General features: G+C 50.0%; 2 protein-coding genes across 6 annotated transcripts in view; both read right to left on the reverse strand.

The window, feature by feature from the left end:
• The window catches only part of RNF14 (ring finger protein 14), a 46,120-nt gene extending 41,612 nt beyond the window's left edge, over positions 1–4,508 (reverse strand). The window contains exons 1-2 of the mRNA XM_027081771.1: positions 3,989–4,508; positions 577–705 (exon numbers count right to left, since the gene is read on the reverse strand). The gene's annotated coding sequence lies outside the window, so the exon portion shown is untranslated. The remainder of the gene's footprint in view (positions 1–576; positions 706–3,988) is intronic.
• Positions 4,509–4,626: 118 nt separating this feature from the next.
• DELE1 (DAP3 binding cell death enhancer 1) lies at positions 4,627–18,888 on the reverse strand. 5 transcript variants are annotated; one of them, XM_027081762.1, is made up of 13 exons: positions 18,457–18,888; positions 17,634–17,748; positions 17,415–17,532; positions 15,231–15,378; positions 14,106–14,267; positions 13,775–13,863; positions 13,576–13,672; positions 10,573–10,715; positions 9,572–9,730; positions 9,386–9,478; positions 7,112–7,271; positions 6,123–6,362; positions 4,627–5,220 (listed from the first exon to the last, which is right to left on the reverse strand). In XM_027081762.1, exons 1-12 carry the CDS (start codon positions 18,485–18,487, stop codon positions 6,124–6,126), a joined length of 1,554 nt encoding a protein of 517 aa, XP_026937563.1. In that variant the 5' UTR covers positions 18,488–18,888; the 3' UTR covers positions 4,627–5,220; position 6,123. The 5 variants fall into 5 exon arrangements, with proteins under 5 accessions (XP_026937563.1, XP_026937562.1, XP_026937565.1 ...); XM_027081761.1 differs by lacking the exon at positions 6,123–6,362 and having other exon boundaries at positions 4,631–5,220; positions 18,457–18,856; XM_027081766.1 differs by lacking the exons at positions 4,627–5,220; positions 6,123–6,362 and adding an exon at positions 7,860–7,914 and having other exon boundaries at positions 7,118–7,271; positions 18,457–18,860.
• Between the last annotated feature and the right edge of the window lie 703 nt (positions 18,889–19,591).

Consider the following 19,591-nt stretch of genomic DNA (forward strand, 5'->3'; position numbering starts at 1 on the left):
GGTTCTTTGTCATCCAGTCCCTGGCCAGAGGGTCATGCAGGGCCTGGACAGGAGGGTGCACAGTGTTAGGTAGGCAATGATGGACATGGGTACTCTTGACCCCTGCTCCTCTGCTGCTGCTACATTATCAAATAATCCGATTCTCAGCTGGAAAATTAAGGCTAAGAAAAGCATGACTATAGAGCATTAACACGAGCCAGACACAAGTCTTTACAATAGGATTTCATTTCATTTCTCCACAGCCCTAGGAGGGGAGGTGTTATTATCCCCATTTCACAGACAAAGCCATGAGACTTGGAGAGGCTGAGGGTCTTGCCCAAGATCAAGCAGAGAGAGGAGGCAGAGCCAGGAATTGGAACTAGGCTTGTCCAACACCAAAACCCATGCCCTCGACCTTGACACTAGACTGCCAGCCAAGGAAAGGAAAGGAAGAGCCCCCATAGGTGAGCTTTTGCCAGTAGCAGACTTGCCTGAGATCCCCTCAAGAAACACAGTTGAAAAGAACATTTCCAAAGCCACTCAGGCCTTCACATCTCTGCTCTTCCAAGCACATAGCGAGAGGGACTTGGAACTGACCTGATGCAGGGTGGGTGTCTGCAGACTCCTGTCCTTTCCCAGCAAGCAGCCCTTCAGGTACAGAAGTCATCTTTCCAGACCCAGCAATCGTGAGTAAATCTTCCTCTGTCACAGCAGTGAATTCAGGCCCTAGAGGACAGTGTGTGAACCGGGTCTATGAAATTGACACTGACAGCAGCAAACCTTCCAGGAGAGGAAGGAGTGAAAAAAATAGCAAATATTTTCCCAAGGCTCAGCCTTATAATTTCCCTGGAAATTTCCAAGCAGTCTATTCAGCTTCTCAGTAATGTGGGGCTTTCTTGGATACTAAAGGGAAAAATTCCTTTCTGTGCCTCTCCTTTTGCCCTTTTTCTGGAGCTCAGTACACATGTTCACTGTCCACAGAAATGGGCCAATCATACTCCCCACTAGGGATAATGAAAACCATCCACACTTGGAATGCAACGAGGCATCATTATTCCATTATCCCATTTTACAGATGAAGAAAATGAGGCCCTCACAGTGCTTCAGGAGCTTCAGGAATGCTTCTGGAGCAGGGTCTCTAGGTCTCTGATCATCACTCCGAGGCAGAGTAAACTCTTTACAAGGTCTGTGATTTGCAAGCTGCTGGGTTCCCCAAGTCAATGAAAGAGGCTGGGGGACACCAAGCAGGTAGGGTCTCCAACCTGACCAGCCAGGTACCTGGCACAAGGCAACATTGATGAATACTTGTTGAATGGAAGAATAAATGAATAAATGGGTAAATAGATGCTACAGGAGTCCCTTTTCTCTATATTGGAGCTCCAGGTAAGACTTCCTTAGAAAAGAGAAAAAAAAATGTTCCATTATGTGAAGACAAAGTCGGAAAACCACAGCACTGGAGTCGGCAGTGCTGACCCCCAATTACTAGTGGATTTTCAGTGCAGAGCTGATGTTGGGAGGTGGAGAGAAGAGATGGGGAGAGGTGACCTAGGGAAACTGGAACCAGGGCTCGCAACTGGATCACTGCCTCACTCTAGTTCAAAAGTCCTAAATCTTGGACCCCCTGAATGCCAGGCGAGACTTTGTGTACAGGTGTTTTTCTAGGCAGAAGATACGGAGTTATCAGATTTTCAAAGGAACATGTGACCTATAAAAAGATAAGCAGCACTGCTCTCAGTCACTATCTAAACCTCCACAGACGTGGGCAATTTTAGTCACAAGGAGTCTGAACATTTTATAGCCAAGGAAATGGCAAGACAGAAAGAGCTGACTGGCCCAGAGCCACACGGCAGGCTTGGGACAGGGCTAGCATCTGCATCTGAGGTTCAGGATGATGTTCTTTCTAATACATCAAGGGTTCTTAACCTGGGGTTCTTGGTTGGGCTTCAGGATCTAAGAACCTGCTGAACTGCATGCAAAATTGGGAAGATGTGCATTTTTCTATGGGAAGGAGTCAGTGCTTTCATCTGATTCTCAAAGGGGTCTGTGACCTAAATAAGATTAAGGCCCACTGTGATCCTCTATTCCCCGCCGAACCTGGAGAACTCATGGGTAGAGCTGTTCCTGTTCTGAGGCAACCGACCTTTGATCAGGGCGGGGTTGTATGTACGTGAGGGTTAAGTGCTCTCACCCCAACGTTGCAACCCCTCCAAGTAGGCTGATGCCAGACCTTATACCCAATAACCGACTGAGAATGAGACAGTGTGCATGCTGACAGAACTGAGTCTGCTGAACAGAAAGGTTACAGAAACTTCTTGACATAAGCCGAGATGTCAGAGCTGAGACCTTGGACGTGCTCAAAACCGTTTCCACCAAGATGGGCTCTGTCCCCCGGGAGACTGAAGGAGCTGGCGAGCCAGCGAGCACTCAGTTAAATGTCGTCTTAATTTGGAAAGCGCAGAGGGACATTTTTTATCAATAGTCAGCCGTCCTCCAGCACCAGGAGGGCAATGCAGTGCTCACTCGGAGCCTGGGGGCCGTCCTGAGATTGACAGGAAGCCTCCTTGTCTGTGACCCAGCTTCAGCTTGGCAGTTCACTGATCCCTACCTCTCCGCTGACTGAAATGAGTGAGATGGCAACTACCCCCCTTGCGACTCTGGAGAGAACCAAATCTCCAACACGAGAAGAGAGGACAGGGGAGGGGAGGGAGGAGTTCTAGCACAGGCTCAGCCTGGCACGTAGTGTGGACCTAGAAAATAGATCAGTGTTTTCCAGTCCCTACTGAGTACTGGGCACAATATAATGGGTCTGGGGTGGGGGGCACGATCAGAAACGCTCATTCAACAAACATTTTATATTTGCTGAGCAATTACTACAGGTCAGAAGTAGCACTAGGAATGGCAGTCAGGGGAGGGGTATACAGAACCATTCATTCAACAGATATTTTAAAGCACCTCCTATGTTGCTGGGTAGGTTTGGTGCTGGTGTCCGGTGGAGAAAAGACAACGCATAGAATCCCTCATTCACTGAATGAATATTTACTGAACATTTACTAAGTGCCCTGCCCTGTATTAGCACTGAAGATATAATGAACCAAACAGCCTCATTCCCTCCACAGTGTCAGGGCTCCCTGAAAACAGCATCTCCGGATGAGGAAACTGAGGCAGCAGAGCCTTGCGCAAAGGGCTCATTGCTGAGGGCATCAGGGCTCGAACCTCGGGTCGTCCTGACCCAGGCTGGCCCTGCTAACAAAGGCCACCTCCCTAGCCTCCCCTTACATTTCCTTTCAGGGCACTAACAATGAGTCATTAATAACGGAATTTTAATGGCAAAAGCACAGCAGTTCCAGGGTCTGCGAGGAAGCCCATCCCCTGGGCTGTACAGAGACCGTAGGGACTGAACCGCGAGGATTCTTGGCCCCTTGACAGCATTTCTCTCACGACTCTTCCATCCTTCCTGCTCCACAAGGAGAGCTTAAAAATATCCTCCCTCCACATTTGGTACCCTAAATTGGATCAGCACTTAACTTATAACGACGGAGAGGGAGGGAGAACCCTATTTGGCCATCAACACAGAAGGCCCTGGGTCCCCGGACTGTGCGAACTGCCCCTCTGCCCCAGGCATGGCCAGAGGAGCCCATGATCGGAGAACCCCAAGTGACAACAGGAGGGGAAGAGGCTGGCAAGTGGAGCTCCACGGGAAGGCAGGAAGTGACACTTTACTTTACACAGAGGGTGCCCCCGGGAAGGTTCATCGGCGATCTGCAGGGAGCCGGGCTCTGCGCCCGACTCTATGAGGGAAGCACTGGGTTAACCAAGTTCTTTACTGCAGGACTTCTTGGAACCTTGAATATGCTGACGTGCATCGTGCATCTATAAAAAGGGGACATCTAGTACACTGTTTCCCAAACTTATTTGACCACAGAAATCTTTTTTTTTTTTTGCAGAGAGATTAGTGCGCTGCACAGCTTAAAAACCGGAGCTTTAACCAATGTGTGTATCGAGCCCTTACCTGCACGACGGGACCTTGTGCTAAGTGCTGAGGATACTGGAATCCAAAGACAAAGTCCCTGCTTCCAAGGAGCCATCTGTGGAAGAAAGCCACATGAGGGGACCCGTGGGGGTGAGGCCAGTGTGCAGGGCAGCCCTGGAAAGGGAGCAGAGGGCAGGAGAGGCGCTCGAGCTGGAGGAAGCTTAGGGCTCCAGCAGTGACAGGAAGTTGCTGGGAAAAGTGTGATGAGACCACTAGAGGCTGGGGAGGGGGGCGGGCAGCAGAGAGGGAAATGTGGACAACTCCCCTCCTCAAATCCTCCCCGCTTTGAGCTGGCCATGCTGGGTGGTCTTTCGCATTTGGACGGTTCCTAGGGGGTTTGGGCCTCAGTCCCTCCCACCCCCCCGTCCTCAACCACATCTCTGCTATTGAACTTGGGCTAACATCCAGAAGCCGGGGAACAGCTATGCACAAATTCAGTAATTGGAATCATTAGCGTTGACTCAGAAATCATTTCTTGCTATGTCTCTCTCTCGGAGAAGCTTTTAAGACCCTTTAAATTGGTTAATGGAGAGTTTAGAGATGAGGATGGAGCCTCAGCTTTCTGCTTCCCCTGCCCGTCTCCCCGGCTTTCCCCAGCATACTCAAGGGCAAGAGTGATGAGACAATCCAGTATCAGTTTTATTAAACTCCCATCCATTCTGGCACAAACCTTTCACAGAAGAGGATCTCAAAATCTATACTCTCGTGCTCCAAGACTCCAAGGGCCCAATTGCCATTTACCCCCTCGTATCGGCAGGACGATAGTAACGCTTTCACCTAAAATTACAGTGAGAACTGTGCAAAAAAGAGCCCTGGGCCAGGAGTTGGGAGGCTGGGGTCCTTGTCCTGGGCTGGTGACTCATAAAGCCAGGTAACCATGGGCATCACTCTGCCTCCTCAGGCCTAAGTGAGCACCAACGTCCTTTCCGCAGTGAAATGCCCTACATCAGCCCTGGAGGGTAGGAGGGCAGACACCGCTGCCCTTGGTCTACAATTGAGGAAACAACACAGCAAGTCAGGCCACTGCTTCAAGGTGACGTGGCCAGAACCTGGATCTTTACACACTTCCTTCTTCTGTACTGTGCTGGGCAGGTACTTAAGGTTCTTTGGGAAGGCGGGTGAACATCTGGCCTCTTCTCTGGGATTCAAGTTGTGGTATCTCTCTGAGAACTCGCAGGCTCCATCTCTAGGGCTGAGTGAAGTGCGAAGGTCTGAAAAAGTCAAGCAGCTACATCAGGCATTTAGACACTAAACTCCTTCCTTCCAAATCAGAGGTGAAATGGAGACAGTCGGAAATCCATTGGGGATGAACAAAAGCGGACGTCATTCAGCGTTTCCTGAGTTTTAGGCATTCATGAAACCACCCCATGACTTCTGCCACCTCTCTGGATCTGTGCTCCCCTTTACGCAATGTCACAACGTTTTTTTCTCTACTTGATTCATTATTTTTAATATCTGTGACACTATGACATGCTAATCGCATTTTTATAATATATATTAATATACAAACACTAAAATTTAAAAGTATTAGTTTGAATACTACCTAAAATCCTCTGGTGAAGCACTGGAGGCACACACATCAGACGCTGGCAAAGAATGATGTGGTCTAAGCCTGAGGAAATCGAAGACTGGCAAGGGGGACGGGAAGGGATTTGCGCCAAGGCAAAGGCTAAGGCGAGGACCAGGGTCCCTGGACCCTTCAGTAAAGTTTTTCACAGGTCACTGAACGAATCTTTTTTATGCACAGAACAGAAATGACTGTGAATGGGGAATTCCCTGGCAGTCCAGTGGTTAGGGCTCGGCACTTTCACTACTGAGGCCGCGGGTTCAATCCCTGGTTGGGGAACTAAGATCCTCACAAGCCGTGTGGCATGGCCAAAAATGAATGTGTCCACTGCCCGTTTGTGAGGCTGAGGCTACCAACTAGGGGAAATGGTCAAAGTCGTTTATTAGCCATGCACTTGAAATTGCTTGGGAACCTGAGCCCCCATGGAATTTCTACCCTGTAAAGGGATACTGACACCCTGTTTTTTTTTGCTGCATCCCATCTCCTCCCTGCCTGCCCCTCCCCCCAGCACCAGTGAGAGGTACCGGTGACTGCATTTTATCTCACCTTAGCCAAAACCCAGTCTGACGAGACTCCTTTCCAAGGGGTAGGGGTGTGGGAGAACAGCCCTGCTGGGGGATCCGGGGCTGGCTCTGAGACGAGTGCTTCTATAGAGGAGGCCAAGGTTCCCTGTGCTCGAGGCATGTGGCAGGTGCGAGGCTCCTGCCAGCAAGGTGTTCAGGCTGCAGAGGGAGGGGCTGGAAAACGACTTCAATCCTCTCACTGCCAGGTCGCTGGGCCCCGGGGCTGTGAGGAGAGGCAAGAGCAACTCTTACTCAGGCTGTGTTCTTAGACTCCTACTTTGGAGCAGGGGCTTCTTAAAGGACTTGGTTCCCCTGGCACTACTAACCCAGGTCAGCCCGAATGAGTCAGGAGTGAGCAGGGCTCTCAGAGCCCTAGATGGTAAGTCAGGGCACAGAGGCAGCCTTGGGATGGTGTGTCTCCTGACAAGTCATTGGAGTGACTACCATTTATTCAACACCTACTGTGTGCCAGGCTGTGCTAAGCCCTTTGCTGTCATCTCATTTAATCTCAGTGCGGTGGCTTCTCTTGTTGTGGAGCACGGGCTCTAGGCACGTGGGCTCAGTAGTTGTGGCTCGTGGGCTCTAGAGCACAGGCTCGGTAGTTGTGGCGCACGGGCTTTGTTGCTCCGCGGCATGTGGGATCTTCCCGGACCAGGGCTCAAACCCGTGTCCCCTGCATTGGCAGGCAGATGCTTAACCACTGCGCCACCACGGAAGTCCCATCTCATTTAATCTTTACAATCTAATGAGTTTTCAGAGGTGAAGAAACAGAGGTGCAAAGACATACAGGCCAAGTTCAGGAATGGAGCAGGGGTTAAAACTCAGGTTTGATTTGTCTGACTCAAAAAGCTGTGCTCGTTCCCACCAATGGAGCAGAAGTAACAAAGACACCAAAGGCTACTGCCACCCCCTTCTCCGTCATAGGGTACTGAGCTCGGGGAGGCACCTGCTGGCTTTGACTCTCATCTGTACCTGCTGCCTCCATGGAAAAGAGGGTCCGCAGCCTCTCCTGGGCAGGTGCATTCCCCAGAGCTGCTGACTGCTGGTAGCATCTCACAGCCTCCCCCAGATTCCTCTGCACACCAAGGCCCTTCTCATAGCAAATTCCCAAGTGGTACCTGCTCTGTGAATCCTAAAGGAGAAGACGGACAGACACACAAATGCCCACACATGCAGGACTGAAGAACTGAAACACTGGGGCAGGAGAAAGGTGCAGCAGTCAGCAGGCCGGTGCTTCACCCCTGCAGGGTCAGGCCCAGCTGCAACCCTCCCTGGACCAAGGGATCTCAGCTGTGAAGAGCCAGAGGCCCAGAACAGAGGACACAGGGATCCCTCCACCCAGGGAGCTTCCGGCCAGAGCAGCGTGGAGGCTTCTCGTGTTGAGGATGGTGCTGAAAGTGTGCAGAAGTGAAGGCTGCGGGAAGCACTTGGCCCTGCTCTGGGAGCCCAGGGAGTCGGGCTCCTATGTTATCCTGAAAGAGCCAGGAGTAAGGGTGGAGGCTGGGCTTCCGAAGGCCCTGAATGCCTTCCTGATCTCCACCCAGAGAGCTACAAAGCATACATTACAGAGAACATGTTTAATCTCTTTGTCCCTGGCTCTGGATCCTCTCTCCCCTCTCACTGAGAATTAGGCTCCTGGGAGAGGCAGTATCAGGTAGGGAGTAGGAGCCCAGTCTCTCCAGCCAGACGCCTGGGTTCCAATCTTGGCTCCACCACTTACCAATTGTGTAACCTCGGGCATCATATTCTGTGTCTCTGTGCCTCAGTTTCCTCATCTGTAAAGTAGGCATGATAAGAGCACCTACCTTATTACCCTGTCGTGAGGATTAAATGTGTCAATATGTGGAAAGTGCTTAGATTAGTGTTATTATTTTCACACCTTTAGTTGCCCACATCATTCATCTCTCCCTCTCTGTAATGAATATTTTCATTATATTCAATCTCCCAACCATGATTCTATTTCTCTTCTACCCTCTAAAGAGTTTCTGTAACATGTAGGTCAAAGTCTATGTAATAAATATGGTGGACTCATGGCTACAGACCAGCTTAGGACAGTTAGGCCAAAACACCCATGCTGTTATGTGTATGTTACACAACATCCCTTTGTGCACTTCTCCTGGCGTGCTGGGTGACTAATGCCAGCCAGGGTGCCCCCAGGCTTGTCCCACACATGGTCACACAACCCACTGAGCCCAAGGAAGACTCTGGGGCTCTTTCATAGAAAGACAGGCACAGAGGCAGGTACTGTTTGATGACATTGGTCCCATTTTGATGGCTACTGCAGATACTTTGGACAACACAGAGTGAAAAAGGAGAAGTATTCTGATGCCCAAGAGTTCAATAACGCTATCACTGTGTTGGCCAGGAAGTAAAGAGAAGCAGCAGCCCCTATGCTGGGAAATTCTAGTGCATGGCCACTGCTGGCTTTAACCCAGCGCTCCTGGTCCTTTAAGATACAACTCAAAAAATATACTGGTCAAAGACACTTGAGGATACAGCAAACCCACAGATGCCTTTTCAGTAATTCACAGTGACATAAAGCTCTGAGATTTCCTGCATTAAAGATACCTGTTTAACAAAGTATTGCCCAAACCCATCTGACCATTTTTCCCTCGTATGATTTATAAACGTTCCATGGAACTAATGCTCTGTGGAACAAACTCCATGCTGCCTGGATGCCAACCCCTAGGTGACAGACAACCAGACATCCTCTACCCCGCCAAACTGCTCAATGTCTTCACCTCACGCGTCTTCTGACTTCCCTGGACTAAGCCACTTGTGACGATGCACCTTCCACGTGTACACTTTACAAAGCACTTTCACACTTATTATCTCAGATTTTGATCCTCACGACAACCCTGTGAAGTGGTAGACAGGTCAGGCAGGCATTAGTATCCCAATCTTAGAGATGAGGAAGACAAGAAGTGACCAGCCCAGTAGTATGCTAGTAAATGTTTAACAACCAGCTCTCCAGGGGAAAAAGCCCTGTTTTGTAGCATTTGGCAATTCTAATGCTAATGCTCTCCCTGAAGCTGATTTCAAGCTAACAATTCTCGCAGGCTGATACAAGCCAGTGCCAGCACACCACTGGACCTGTCCAAGGGGCACACAGTAAGTCAGCAAGAGTTAAGGCTTGAAGCCAGCCCAATGCTCTTATCAACCGTCTCCTAGGCACGGTACCAGTTCCAAAATCCCTTCCTTTATCAGACTTGATGCCCATCATGCCTGGATATGGACACCTCATACCCCACTGTTGGCTGCAAGCCAAAGATATTTCACAGCTCTCTGCTCGTCCAGGTATGCCTCCTTGGTGAAGAGCACCCCGAGAAAAGCTTGGGCCTGTGGTCAAGGAGGAAGGAAAAAGGTATCTTAGTCACTGCCAGGCCCCACCTGCCCCAAGTGCCCAGGAGTGACCCCACCAATGGCACTCACCTCTCTCAAGCCTGAGTCTGCAGCATGCTTCAGCATGGACACTGCCCTCTGCTGCTCAGGGTCCCACGAGGAGGCTGGATCCTGCAGCAGGCACCTGGCATAGCGGTACTGAGCCAGGTTGTGGCCCTGGCTGGCAGCCAGCTGGTAGTAAGAGGCTGCCTGGGGCAAAGGGAAAAACATCCAGTCAACTGATAACTCTGTACGCTGCCTTTTTATGGAGTGAAGTGTTTAATTAAATAACACATAATCATTATAGATTAGTCAGAAAATACAGAGAAGCCAAAAATAGAAACAAAATTCCAAGAAATCCTGCCTCCTAAAGATCATTCTCTGTTAACATTTTAGTGTACAATCTTGCAAATTTCTTCCCCCCCCCGGTACTGTATGTATTAACATATATACACAAATATGTTAATATACACTCACACACATATATAAATGTGTGTGTGTATGTGTGTGTGTGTAGGAAGAAAGGGAGAGAGAGAAAACTACACTCACTATTTTTTGTAACCTATTTTGTAACCTATGCTTTTTCATTTAACAATACACCATGAATATCTTTCCCTGAAAATAAATATAGATCTAGCATATCATTTTTAAGGCCCACATAGATGTTATTAACCAATTCTCTGTTGAAGGAACTTCAAGTTTCTTCCCATTTTTTGGCCATCGTATACAATTCTAAGAAACTGTTATATATAAATTCTTATATATAACATCTATGCATACTTATCCTACTTTTTAGAATTAATTGATCCATTCATCAAGGTAACGTTCTAGGTCGTGAGGATACAGCTGCAAAGAAGAAAGAAAAGGTCCCCGGCCTTCCTGTGTTTTGAGTCTAAATTCCTAGAAGCTGGAGACTTCTTTCTTAGTTTTCCCTCGGGGCTGGAAGAGAGAAGCTGGACTTTCCCAAGCCCTGCCCACTGCTCATTTCTGGAGGTCACTCTGGGCGGTGCAGCACAGGCCATGGGCCTGGGGGCAGGGAGGAAGTGTAGTACCTTGCCGAGGTCCCTGGGGGTGCCTCTGCCGTGCTCGTGACACAAGCCCACATTGTACTGCGCTTTGCTGTAGCCACGGTCTGCTGCTTTCTGGAAGTAAGAAAAGGCTGCCATGTAGTCTCCATCCCTCATGTTCTCTGTCCCTGTAAGAAAGAACTAGGCGTAAACATAGCTTCCTCTGTGAACTTCCCCACATTCTTAGTCAGATACCCACATGCTCCTTCCTTTCTTTTCCTTTTTTTTTTTAGACACTTCGCATGCACTTCCATCCTCTGAATATTTCACTGGTATGCCATAGGTATCAGTGGGTTCTGCCCTCCTGTACACCATCCTCCTCTTGGTAACAACATCCTAATTTCCCTTTGGGAACAGCCCTCCCCCCAGTGCTGTCAATCAATGTGCCTGCCCTCTTCCCAACCAATGAGACCCTCTCTCAGGAATCTGAATCTTGATCTGGCTGCAACAGGAAAGAAAACAGCTTCCGCAGGTTTATTCTGATGGCAGCACTCTGAAGACGCTGTTTCTCAGTTACTGCCGCATGCATCCCTGGAGCCTCTCTGATTCCTGTCCTTTCTGAGGCTTGGCAAGTCGATAGACCCCAACAGATTCCTTTTGTGCTTAGGTTAGCCAAAGTGGTTTTAGGCTGCTTGTAACCAACATAACATAACTGATTCAGCTGACACTGTCAATCTTGCTTTATGAGGACACTGTGAGAGAATACAAGAAAGAGAGCCCAGCTCCAAAGCCCATGTTCTCTTTATCATCCAAACGAAAAGGAAAACAGGGAAGGGGCTGAGCACAGCCTACTCTCAACCCTAAGCCTTTGCTCAAGCTGTTTCTCCTGCCTGGGATACCTTTTTCTGCCTCTATCATCAGACCTTCCCAACCTGTTTCTGCTCTAGAATCTTCAGACCACACTCAGGCTTTAAACACTCTTTCGGCACTTACTTCACACACAAGCCTTTTTCTAGGAACTGAACTGTTTCAAGAGTACAAGCCCTGTCTCCTCAATTAGACTGTAAAATCCTGGAGGCAGAAGCAGAAAAAGAATGTAGAAGAAATAACTTTGCATAGGGTGAAAGCTCTATACAAATGCAAAATATGATTATGGCTTATGCTCCCTTTGTGTTCTGCCACAGTGCTTAGCACTTGCTGAATAAATGAATATGCATATGAAGGAAGGAATGGGCAAGAAAATTCGCGGAAGACTGTCTGCCCATGAAAAAATCACAAAAAGCCAATGAGGCAGAAGCCGGGCTCCATTCGGCCAGCAGTGAATGAGTCACCTCCTGGCTGCCTGAAAACTCACTGTCAAGGGTTCACAGAGCCCTCTGTTCTTGAGGAGAAGACTCGAGAGGGCACAGGATCCCACCCTGTCCCCATCCCCCACACCAGATCCTCTGCCTCTAACCTAAACCAAGTCACCATCATGTTTTGCTTAGCCATCAGTAACAGCTCCAATCTAGTCTCCTGTTTCCCCTCTGGCATTCCTATGACCTGCGTCTGTCTACACAGCAGGCAGAGAGATCTTTGGAAAAGTAAATCAGATCACATGACTACCCCCACTTCCTGCTCCAGCGTAAAACACTCCAATGGCTTCCTGGCTCGCTCAGAAGCACCATACGCCACCACGGCTCAGAAGCCCTGATCTGATCTGGCCCCTGCCTGCTTCTCTGACTTCATCTCTTTCTACCCTCCTGGTGATTGCTAAACTACAACCACACTCATCCTTTTCTTTGTTCCTTTAACAAACAAAACTCAATCCTGCCTCAGGACCTTTGCACTTGCTGTTCCCTTTACTTGGAAAGCTTTCTCCAGATGGAAACAAGACTGGCTTGTTTTTGTCAGTCTGGTCAAGGATCTTTCCATCCGCGAGGCCTTCCAAATCAGAGCTGCTCCTTGCCCAAGTCACTAATGCATCCCCCTGTTTAATTTTCTCCATAACATTTATCACTATCTGAAATACTCTTTGTTTTTTGGGGTTTTTTTTTTGCAGTATGCGGGCCTCTCACTGTTGTGGCCTCTCCCGTTGCAGAGCACAGGCTCCGGATGCACAGGCTCAGAGGCCATGGCTCCGCGGCATGTGGGATCTTCCCGGACCAGGGCACAAACCCCTGTCCCCTGCATCAGCAGGCGGGCTCTCAACCACTGCGCCATCAGGGAAGCCCTGAAATTCCCTTTTTTATTTGTTTACCGGTTTGCTGTTTTTCTCTCCCTCAACTCACGTGGAAGCTCCATGAGAGTAAGGACTTTGTCTTGTGAATCACTGTACCCCCAACACCTAAACTAAGCCCTAACCAAAGGTGAATGCTTAATACATTTGTACTGAATGAATCCTAGCCTCTCATTCACTTTCCCACTAGAGTCCAGGAGATGCTGCTGGCAGTCTGGGTCTCTACATGAGAAGGCCTGAAAGAAGCCAAGTCACTGCAGAGAAGAGGACAAATGGTGGAGAGGAATCTGGAGTCTCCAGATGTGGGTAAGGAAGGGCACTTGAGGGCCTGCTCCAAATCTCAGGAGCCTGTTCTTGCCTAAGTGCGGCAGAAAATTCAAGGTGTCATTCGAGATTTATTTTCTCCTTCTGACACAGTAACCGAATTTTCAGGTAAGCACATGGTCATTCAGCTAAGGACTCTATTTTCCAGGCTCCTCTGTGACTAGGTAAGGCCGTGAGCCTTCATTCTGGACAATGATTTGTGTAACTTTTAGGTTGGGGAGGAGTGGTCCTTTAGTTTTCCCACCTTTCCCTTCTAGCTAGCTAGAATTTGGATATGAGGCAAACTGAACCTTGAGATGGGAGCCCATTTTAAGAAGGGCAGAACCATCTGACTGAGAATAGGTCCCTGACACCACTGTGCCACCAGGCCAGATTTGGTCGACCTACCTGGGAGAAAAGAAACTCTCTCTTATGTAAACCACTCCCTGCCCTGACTCTACTTGACCTACCGCATACCCTTTCCATTTTCCCATCCACCCTCCTTGAGACAGGGTCCACCCAGTTACCCAAGAAGTTGAAAGCGATGGAAACACTGAGCTGGAAGAGCTGCTGAATGGAAGTCATGGCCTCCTCGAGGGAAACACTTTTTGATTTATCTTGTTCCTGGGGAAGAAATATAAAGACTCATCATGGGACAGTTCACTGGGATTGCCACCTGTCTAGGGGAATGTTACGGGGATCCAGGTGGCCAAATCTGGACAATACCTGCTTTTCGCCAGTGGGCTGAGGCTGGGCTGGCTTTGCCTTGGACTTGAAGCTACTGCTGGCATGCGGGAAGCCGGCGTCACTGGGATCTGCAAGGGAAAAGGCAAAGGAGGAAGGTGTTAGTTCTCCTTTTCTCTCACTCCCCCAGTCCACAGAGCCCTCCATCCAGCACCACTGCCAGGAACCAAAATCATTCCAAATTGCCCCAGAAAGCATGGGGGCTCACAGGAATGACAATTCCCCAATGTGGCATATGCAGCAACAAATGTCCATCTGCCCAACTCCCCACCCCGCCACCGCCTTCTGCTGATTTTAGGAGGTGGGACCATACCTTCCTCAGAGGCACCCTGAAGACCAGTTGTTCTCAAGGAGCTGGGTGAAGAGAGGCTCTCAGGCCGAGTGGAGGGTTCTTCCTGGCCCAGCCTGAGTTCCCTGAGGCCAGTGTGCCTGGGAGCCGGGCTATCAGGGCTGGGCAGAATGTGTCTCCGCAGTGCTGGGAAGAGCCAGTGAGAGCAGTCACATCAGAAGGGGATAGGTTCAGCCTGCTGGGGCTGACTGAGCCCTCCCTGAGGCTTCGCGGACCAAAGGAAGAATCTAGAAACTCCTGAGACATGTCCTTCACATGCCTCCTCCTCCATTTCCTTGGCTGGCTTCCCTCCGCAGGGGTGGAGAGGGGCCCGCATTTATGCTGATCCCCACACCCCAAGCATAAATCGCTCCTTGGCTTGAATTCTTCCAGTCGCAGGGAGGGATCCACTTTATTCACTGTTCTAGCCCCAGCACTTAGCACTTAGTTTGATGGTTAATATTGATTATGATTATAATCATAATACTAAGGGCAAGAACTTAAACCGCTACTTACTGAGCACATACTACATGCCAGGCACTGTTCTAAGTCCTCGACATGTATTAACTCGTTTAGTCCTTCCAAGAAACCTGTGGGGGTGGGTTTTATTATTTCCCCATTCTATAGGTGAAGACACTGAGGCACAGGGAAGTTAAAAGTGACTCATCCAGGGACACCAAACTAGTATCAGCAGTTCTGGGCTTGAACCGTGACAGTGTGACTCCAGAGCCTTAATCACTGTGCTGCATTGCCTCTGTACCATGGCACATGATAGCCATTCAATAAAGATTCACTTATTGATGAATGACTGACCAGAGAATGACCTAACTGGCTGAGGAGTGGGCAGGAAGCCACTCCTAGGATCTAAAATGACCTGGACCCCTGCGGGGCTCTGTCAATGGAAGGGGAGGGGAGGACATGGGAGGGGCCTGGAGGACAGGCGTGGCCCACACGCCGGGTGGACAGACCTTCCTCCCATTCCTCTTCCTCTGACTGCAGATAGGAGAGGCAAGGAGCTGCTGACTCTTTTCCTGAGGTGTGTCCAGAGATGCTTCCTGGCTCAGAGAAACTCCCAGCCCAGCTCTCCTGTCCCCGGGACTGAGAACTCACAGGAGCGCGGGTGCCTCAAGGGAGATGAGAGGAAACGGTCCAGAGGACTGCGCCAAAAGCAGCGCTCCGCTCGCCGAGGTCCTGCTGGCAGGGACGCCTGGAAGTGGATCTGCCTTGCCAGCTGCAGGGCCAGCACGGCCAGGGTGCCCTGAGGAAGACAGCACTTCAGGGGACACAGTTCTCCACCAGTCAGCTCCTTCAGTCTCCGCCTACATCTCCAACATCACTTCCTCGAGAAGTCCTTCCTGACTCCTGGCTGTAGCCGCTCCCCCACTGCGCACTATCGTAAGCACCCGAACTTCCCCCATGGAGCCCTGATCACACTGGTACTTAAACAGCCATCTCTACAATTACTCATCAAGGTCTGTCTCTCCTGTTAGTCTCTAAGCACCACGAGGGAGGAACCATGTCTGTTTTGCTCACCTATGTATCCCCAGCGCCTAGCAGAGCACTAAGATACAGCACTAATAAATACATGCTGAATAAACGCCTGAGCGAGTGACTGAATAAACAAAATCTAAGCAGGCAAAAAGATAACACGGCAAGTTTGGGCTTGGGCACACGTGCAGCCAAATGCAGACGGGTCAGAGTTCCCCATCAGGCTCCCTCCTTCTCTAGCCTGGCACAACTCCTCACCCACCCCAAAGCCACCCCACCACACACATTCACAGCTACTTGCTTGTCGTGGGTGTCTCTTCTCCAACAGGTCTGCAGAAGACCTAAGCTAGCTCCTAGCCCAGTGACTGCTTGGTTTTCCCTGTCCCTTCCTGTGTTATGCACGAGAAAAGACACCCAAATACTTATTTGTTGCAACAGGCACTGTATACAATGGCAAACAAGACAGACCCAGTTCTCTGCCCTCATGGAGTTCATACCTTCACTGAGGGAGAAAGACGACATCCAAGTACACAGAGAAATAACATAATAACTACAAATTATGCCAAATGCCGCTAAGGAAACAAATCAAGAGTTTACACAGGGCATAAGAGGGACTCCTGACAAGACAGGAGTAGAGGAAAGCCTGTCTGTAGAAGTGATGTGTGTGCTGAGACCTGAAGGAAAAGAAGGTCCCAGCAATGTTGATAACAGGGACACGTATCCATATCACTGGAGATAAGCTTGTGCTCAGGCCCTTTCACATAGGCAGTAGTGACAGAGCTGAGGGATGGCATCAGGACCCCTGAGATGCAGACCCAGTTTTAGAAGCACTCACTATAGGATTGCCCTAGGGTTCGTATCTTCGACAAAATGGGAAAACACATCCCTCCCCAGGGTGTGTTATGCCCCTAGGCCATAGCTCCCCAGAGAGAAGTGTCCCTGGCATGGACACATTCCAGTCTCAGCTCTGCTGATGACACCAAGTTACAGATGAGACAACTGAGGCTCAGAGAGGTCAAGCCACTTGCCCAAAGTATGCAGCATAAAAGTGAGAGGGATGAGAAGTGATGGAGACAAGTGTGACGTGAGTGCCAACTTCATTTAGAATATCTTATAAGCAGAACCTAAGAGGCAAAGAGTCTGCCTTGTTAGACCTCGTGTTACTGAGCCTCTGCCTTTATAGATCAGATTTAACAAATATTTACTGAGCGACGATCATGGGTCAGGATATGTACTATGTGCTTTTACAAGCCATACTAGGTATAGCAACCAAGCTGTAGAGCATAGTAGCTAAGAGCACGAGCTCCAGAGTAAAGTCTGGTTCCTCTACTGAATAGCTGTGTGACCTTAAAAGTGTTACCTAAAGTTTCAGAGCCTGAGTTTTCTCATCTATAAAATAAAGATTATATTTCCTCTGCAAGATTTCGTAAGGATTAAATAAGATGATATATATAGATACATTAATAAATTAAAAGTTAGCTATTTAGTATTAGTTAATTATAAGATTCAGGAAGGCAAGAGTCATATCTACCTTGTTCTCTGCTATGTCCCTAGTACTTAGCAAAAAATGCCTGGCTCAAAGAAAGTGTTAAATAAATGTTTACTAAATGAAAGGAGGAATATATACATGGGCAGCAGGGGGAAAGGGAGTAGCAATATCTCCCCAAATATGCTCCAATGCCATGAGTTACTCAAATTTTGAGTGTGGCCACGATGACGCCCTAGCTCTTGTTTCTAGGCTATACTTCCATACAGGATCATTCTCATCCACACTGAAGGACAAGGACAGGACTGGGGAAACCTTACCCATGATATGGCATCCCACAATGTGTTCCGGGAGTCACGGGCAGACATCCACTGGAAGGCAGCCTTCCATCCATGGGACCTTGGGCCCTTGCTTGTGCCTGGGCCATGGTGGCCAGACCTAGAAGATGTAAGATGTAACAGAGGCTATCAAGTTCTGTCCTAAGTGGGAGTAGAGGGAGGCTAGGGGAGCACATGGGTGACGGAATGGCAGTCTTTCACCTGTCGAAACTGGGCACAGGGACCAGCAGGTTGGAGGAGGTAGCCTGAGGCCCATCTGGGCTGGTGGACTTGGAGGTCACCCCACGGAGGCCAGGTCCCAGCAGACGGGGAAGAGCTGTGCAGAGCAAGGATCAGTCACTTTGATATGAGCGGGACTGAGGCAACAGTGGCCCCACCAATCTTCCCTCTGACCCTTGACAGAGCCCCACGCCAGGAACCCAGGAAACACTGGCACCTGCGTCTGCAGAGGTTCTTAAACAAGGATACATCCACGTGGGGATCTTTTGCTTAGTACAGATTCCAGCGTGCCACCCCAGAGCCAAATAAACTAGGATCATTCAGGGTTGAGCATCAATATTTTGAAAAAGCTCCCCGGGTGATTCTGACGCCCTCCTAGGGCTGACAACCACTGTTCTAAAATGACCAGACATTCATACACAAACTCTCGCTCAATGTTTGTAGCTCTTTGTCTCTAAATCGCGCCTCTTTTCATTGGCTCCGCCTACCCCGTTGGCCCCGCCTACTGCACTGGCCTCTACTCCTCTTTCATGAACTCCGCCCACCATCTCCGGGTACTTGGCTCCTCCCCCTTCCAATGGCTCCACCCATCTCCTTGGCTCTAAGTTCCACCCTCTTCCTACTAGCCACGCCCACACCTCAAATTCGAACGGCCCCTTGACTCAGAGTGCAGCGCGGCCCCTAACGACCCCGCCTCTCTTCCGCTCTAACACCGCCCACTATTGCTTTGGCTCAGTCCTCCGGCCCGCCCCCTCCTCAGTTCCGAGTCTCAGCTGCCGCAAGACCCGCGGCCGAAGGCCCTTACCTCGGCCCAGGAGTCCCGGGAGCCGCCACATGTCGTCGCCAACACCATAGAGCTCGCAGCCGAAAGAGCGCGGCCAAAGTCCGGGACGGCGGCTAGAGTGGCCTGTGTGGCGCCCTCGGAGTGGCCGAGTCCCCAAGGAAGCTCACCGCCAGCCAATTAGAAGGGGGCCCAGCCGGAAGGACGGCGCTCAGCGAAAGGAAGTGGGAGGTGTAGGCGTACTGGGGCTAGCGGGGAGGTGAACTTCAACAAGGGCACGGGGATGTGGGCCTGGCCTCCGGTGGAAGAGGTGTCATTTGCTGCCGGCATAAGAATGGGGGGGGTGGTCGTGCAGAGGAGGAGGGTCGCAGGGGGCGAAGCTGAACCGCCTCAGAAGAAGGACCATTGAGAAGCGGGGCGAGAGCGGCCTCGGTGGTCCCAGACGACCTTGCAGACACCGTGGAGACTCGAGGGGCAACAATCTTCCCCAGGCCCCGATGCTAGAGGAGGTGGGAGACACCAGGCCCAGTGGGTGGAGAAGAGGAACCTTAGGGTCCGACGGAAGAAACCAGTAGTACGAGCTTTCCGCCCAAGGCCATCTGCTTGGAGTTGCCCGACCGGGTAGGCGATAAAAACTGCGAGTGGGGTTCCGATTCGGGGGGATCCAGCTCTGGCTCCAGCTTTGTCTCACCATGTAGCCTCGGGCCGAGCCCTTCCCTTGTCTGGGCCTCCGTCTGCCCAGTAATAGGGTCAGATGGAGTGAACTCGACTGGTCCTTCCTGATTTGACAAGAACAACTTGAATTGCTGCTTTCAAAATACCAAAGAGGATACTGGCCCCTTCCCCGCCCCCACGCCTGTTAATCAGAGCTCTCATTTTCAGACCCAGCCAGAGTTATCTGTGTATTCTTTTGTTGGGCAAAGACTCGGTCCTCTTTTCCCACACCTGAATCCGTGAAATAAAGGAGCTCAAAATCAAATATAAGTTGCTTACACTTTCTCCCTCCTCCTTTCTCCCAGGTAGTGACTTCTGGTTTGATGGAAGTCTCTATCTGGGGTAAAAGAGTACTGGAGGTACCTACTTTTAGACCCAGGCATGTGTATGACAGTGGTATTAATTTGTTCAGCAATTTTTGAGCCATATGTCAGCCAGCATCCTA

The sequence above is a fragment of the Aethalodelphis obliquidens genome, unplaced genomic scaffold, assembly GCF_003676395.1.
Source record: "Aethalodelphis obliquidens isolate GAN/ISIS:26980383/991018 unplaced genomic scaffold, ASM367639v1 scaffold45, whole genome shotgun sequence".
Classification (NCBI taxonomy): domain Eukaryota; kingdom Metazoa; phylum Chordata; class Mammalia; order Artiodactyla; family Delphinidae; genus Aethalodelphis; species Aethalodelphis obliquidens.

Bases quoted from the DNA above. Each gene is read 5' to 3' on its own strand.
- DELE1 (XM_027081761.1), bottom strand. From the start codon at position 18,487: ATGTGGCGGCTCCCGGGACTCCTGGGCCGAG. The intron at 14,268-15,230 runs GTGAGTTCTCAG...GGCTCTTCCCAG, and splicing joins CTTGAGGCACCCGCGCTCCT to CACTGCGGAGACACATTCTG. The intron at 13,673-13,774 runs GTATTGTCCAGA...TTTCTTCCCCAG, and splicing joins AGCCCACTGGCGAAAAGCAG to GAACAAGATAAATCAAAAAG.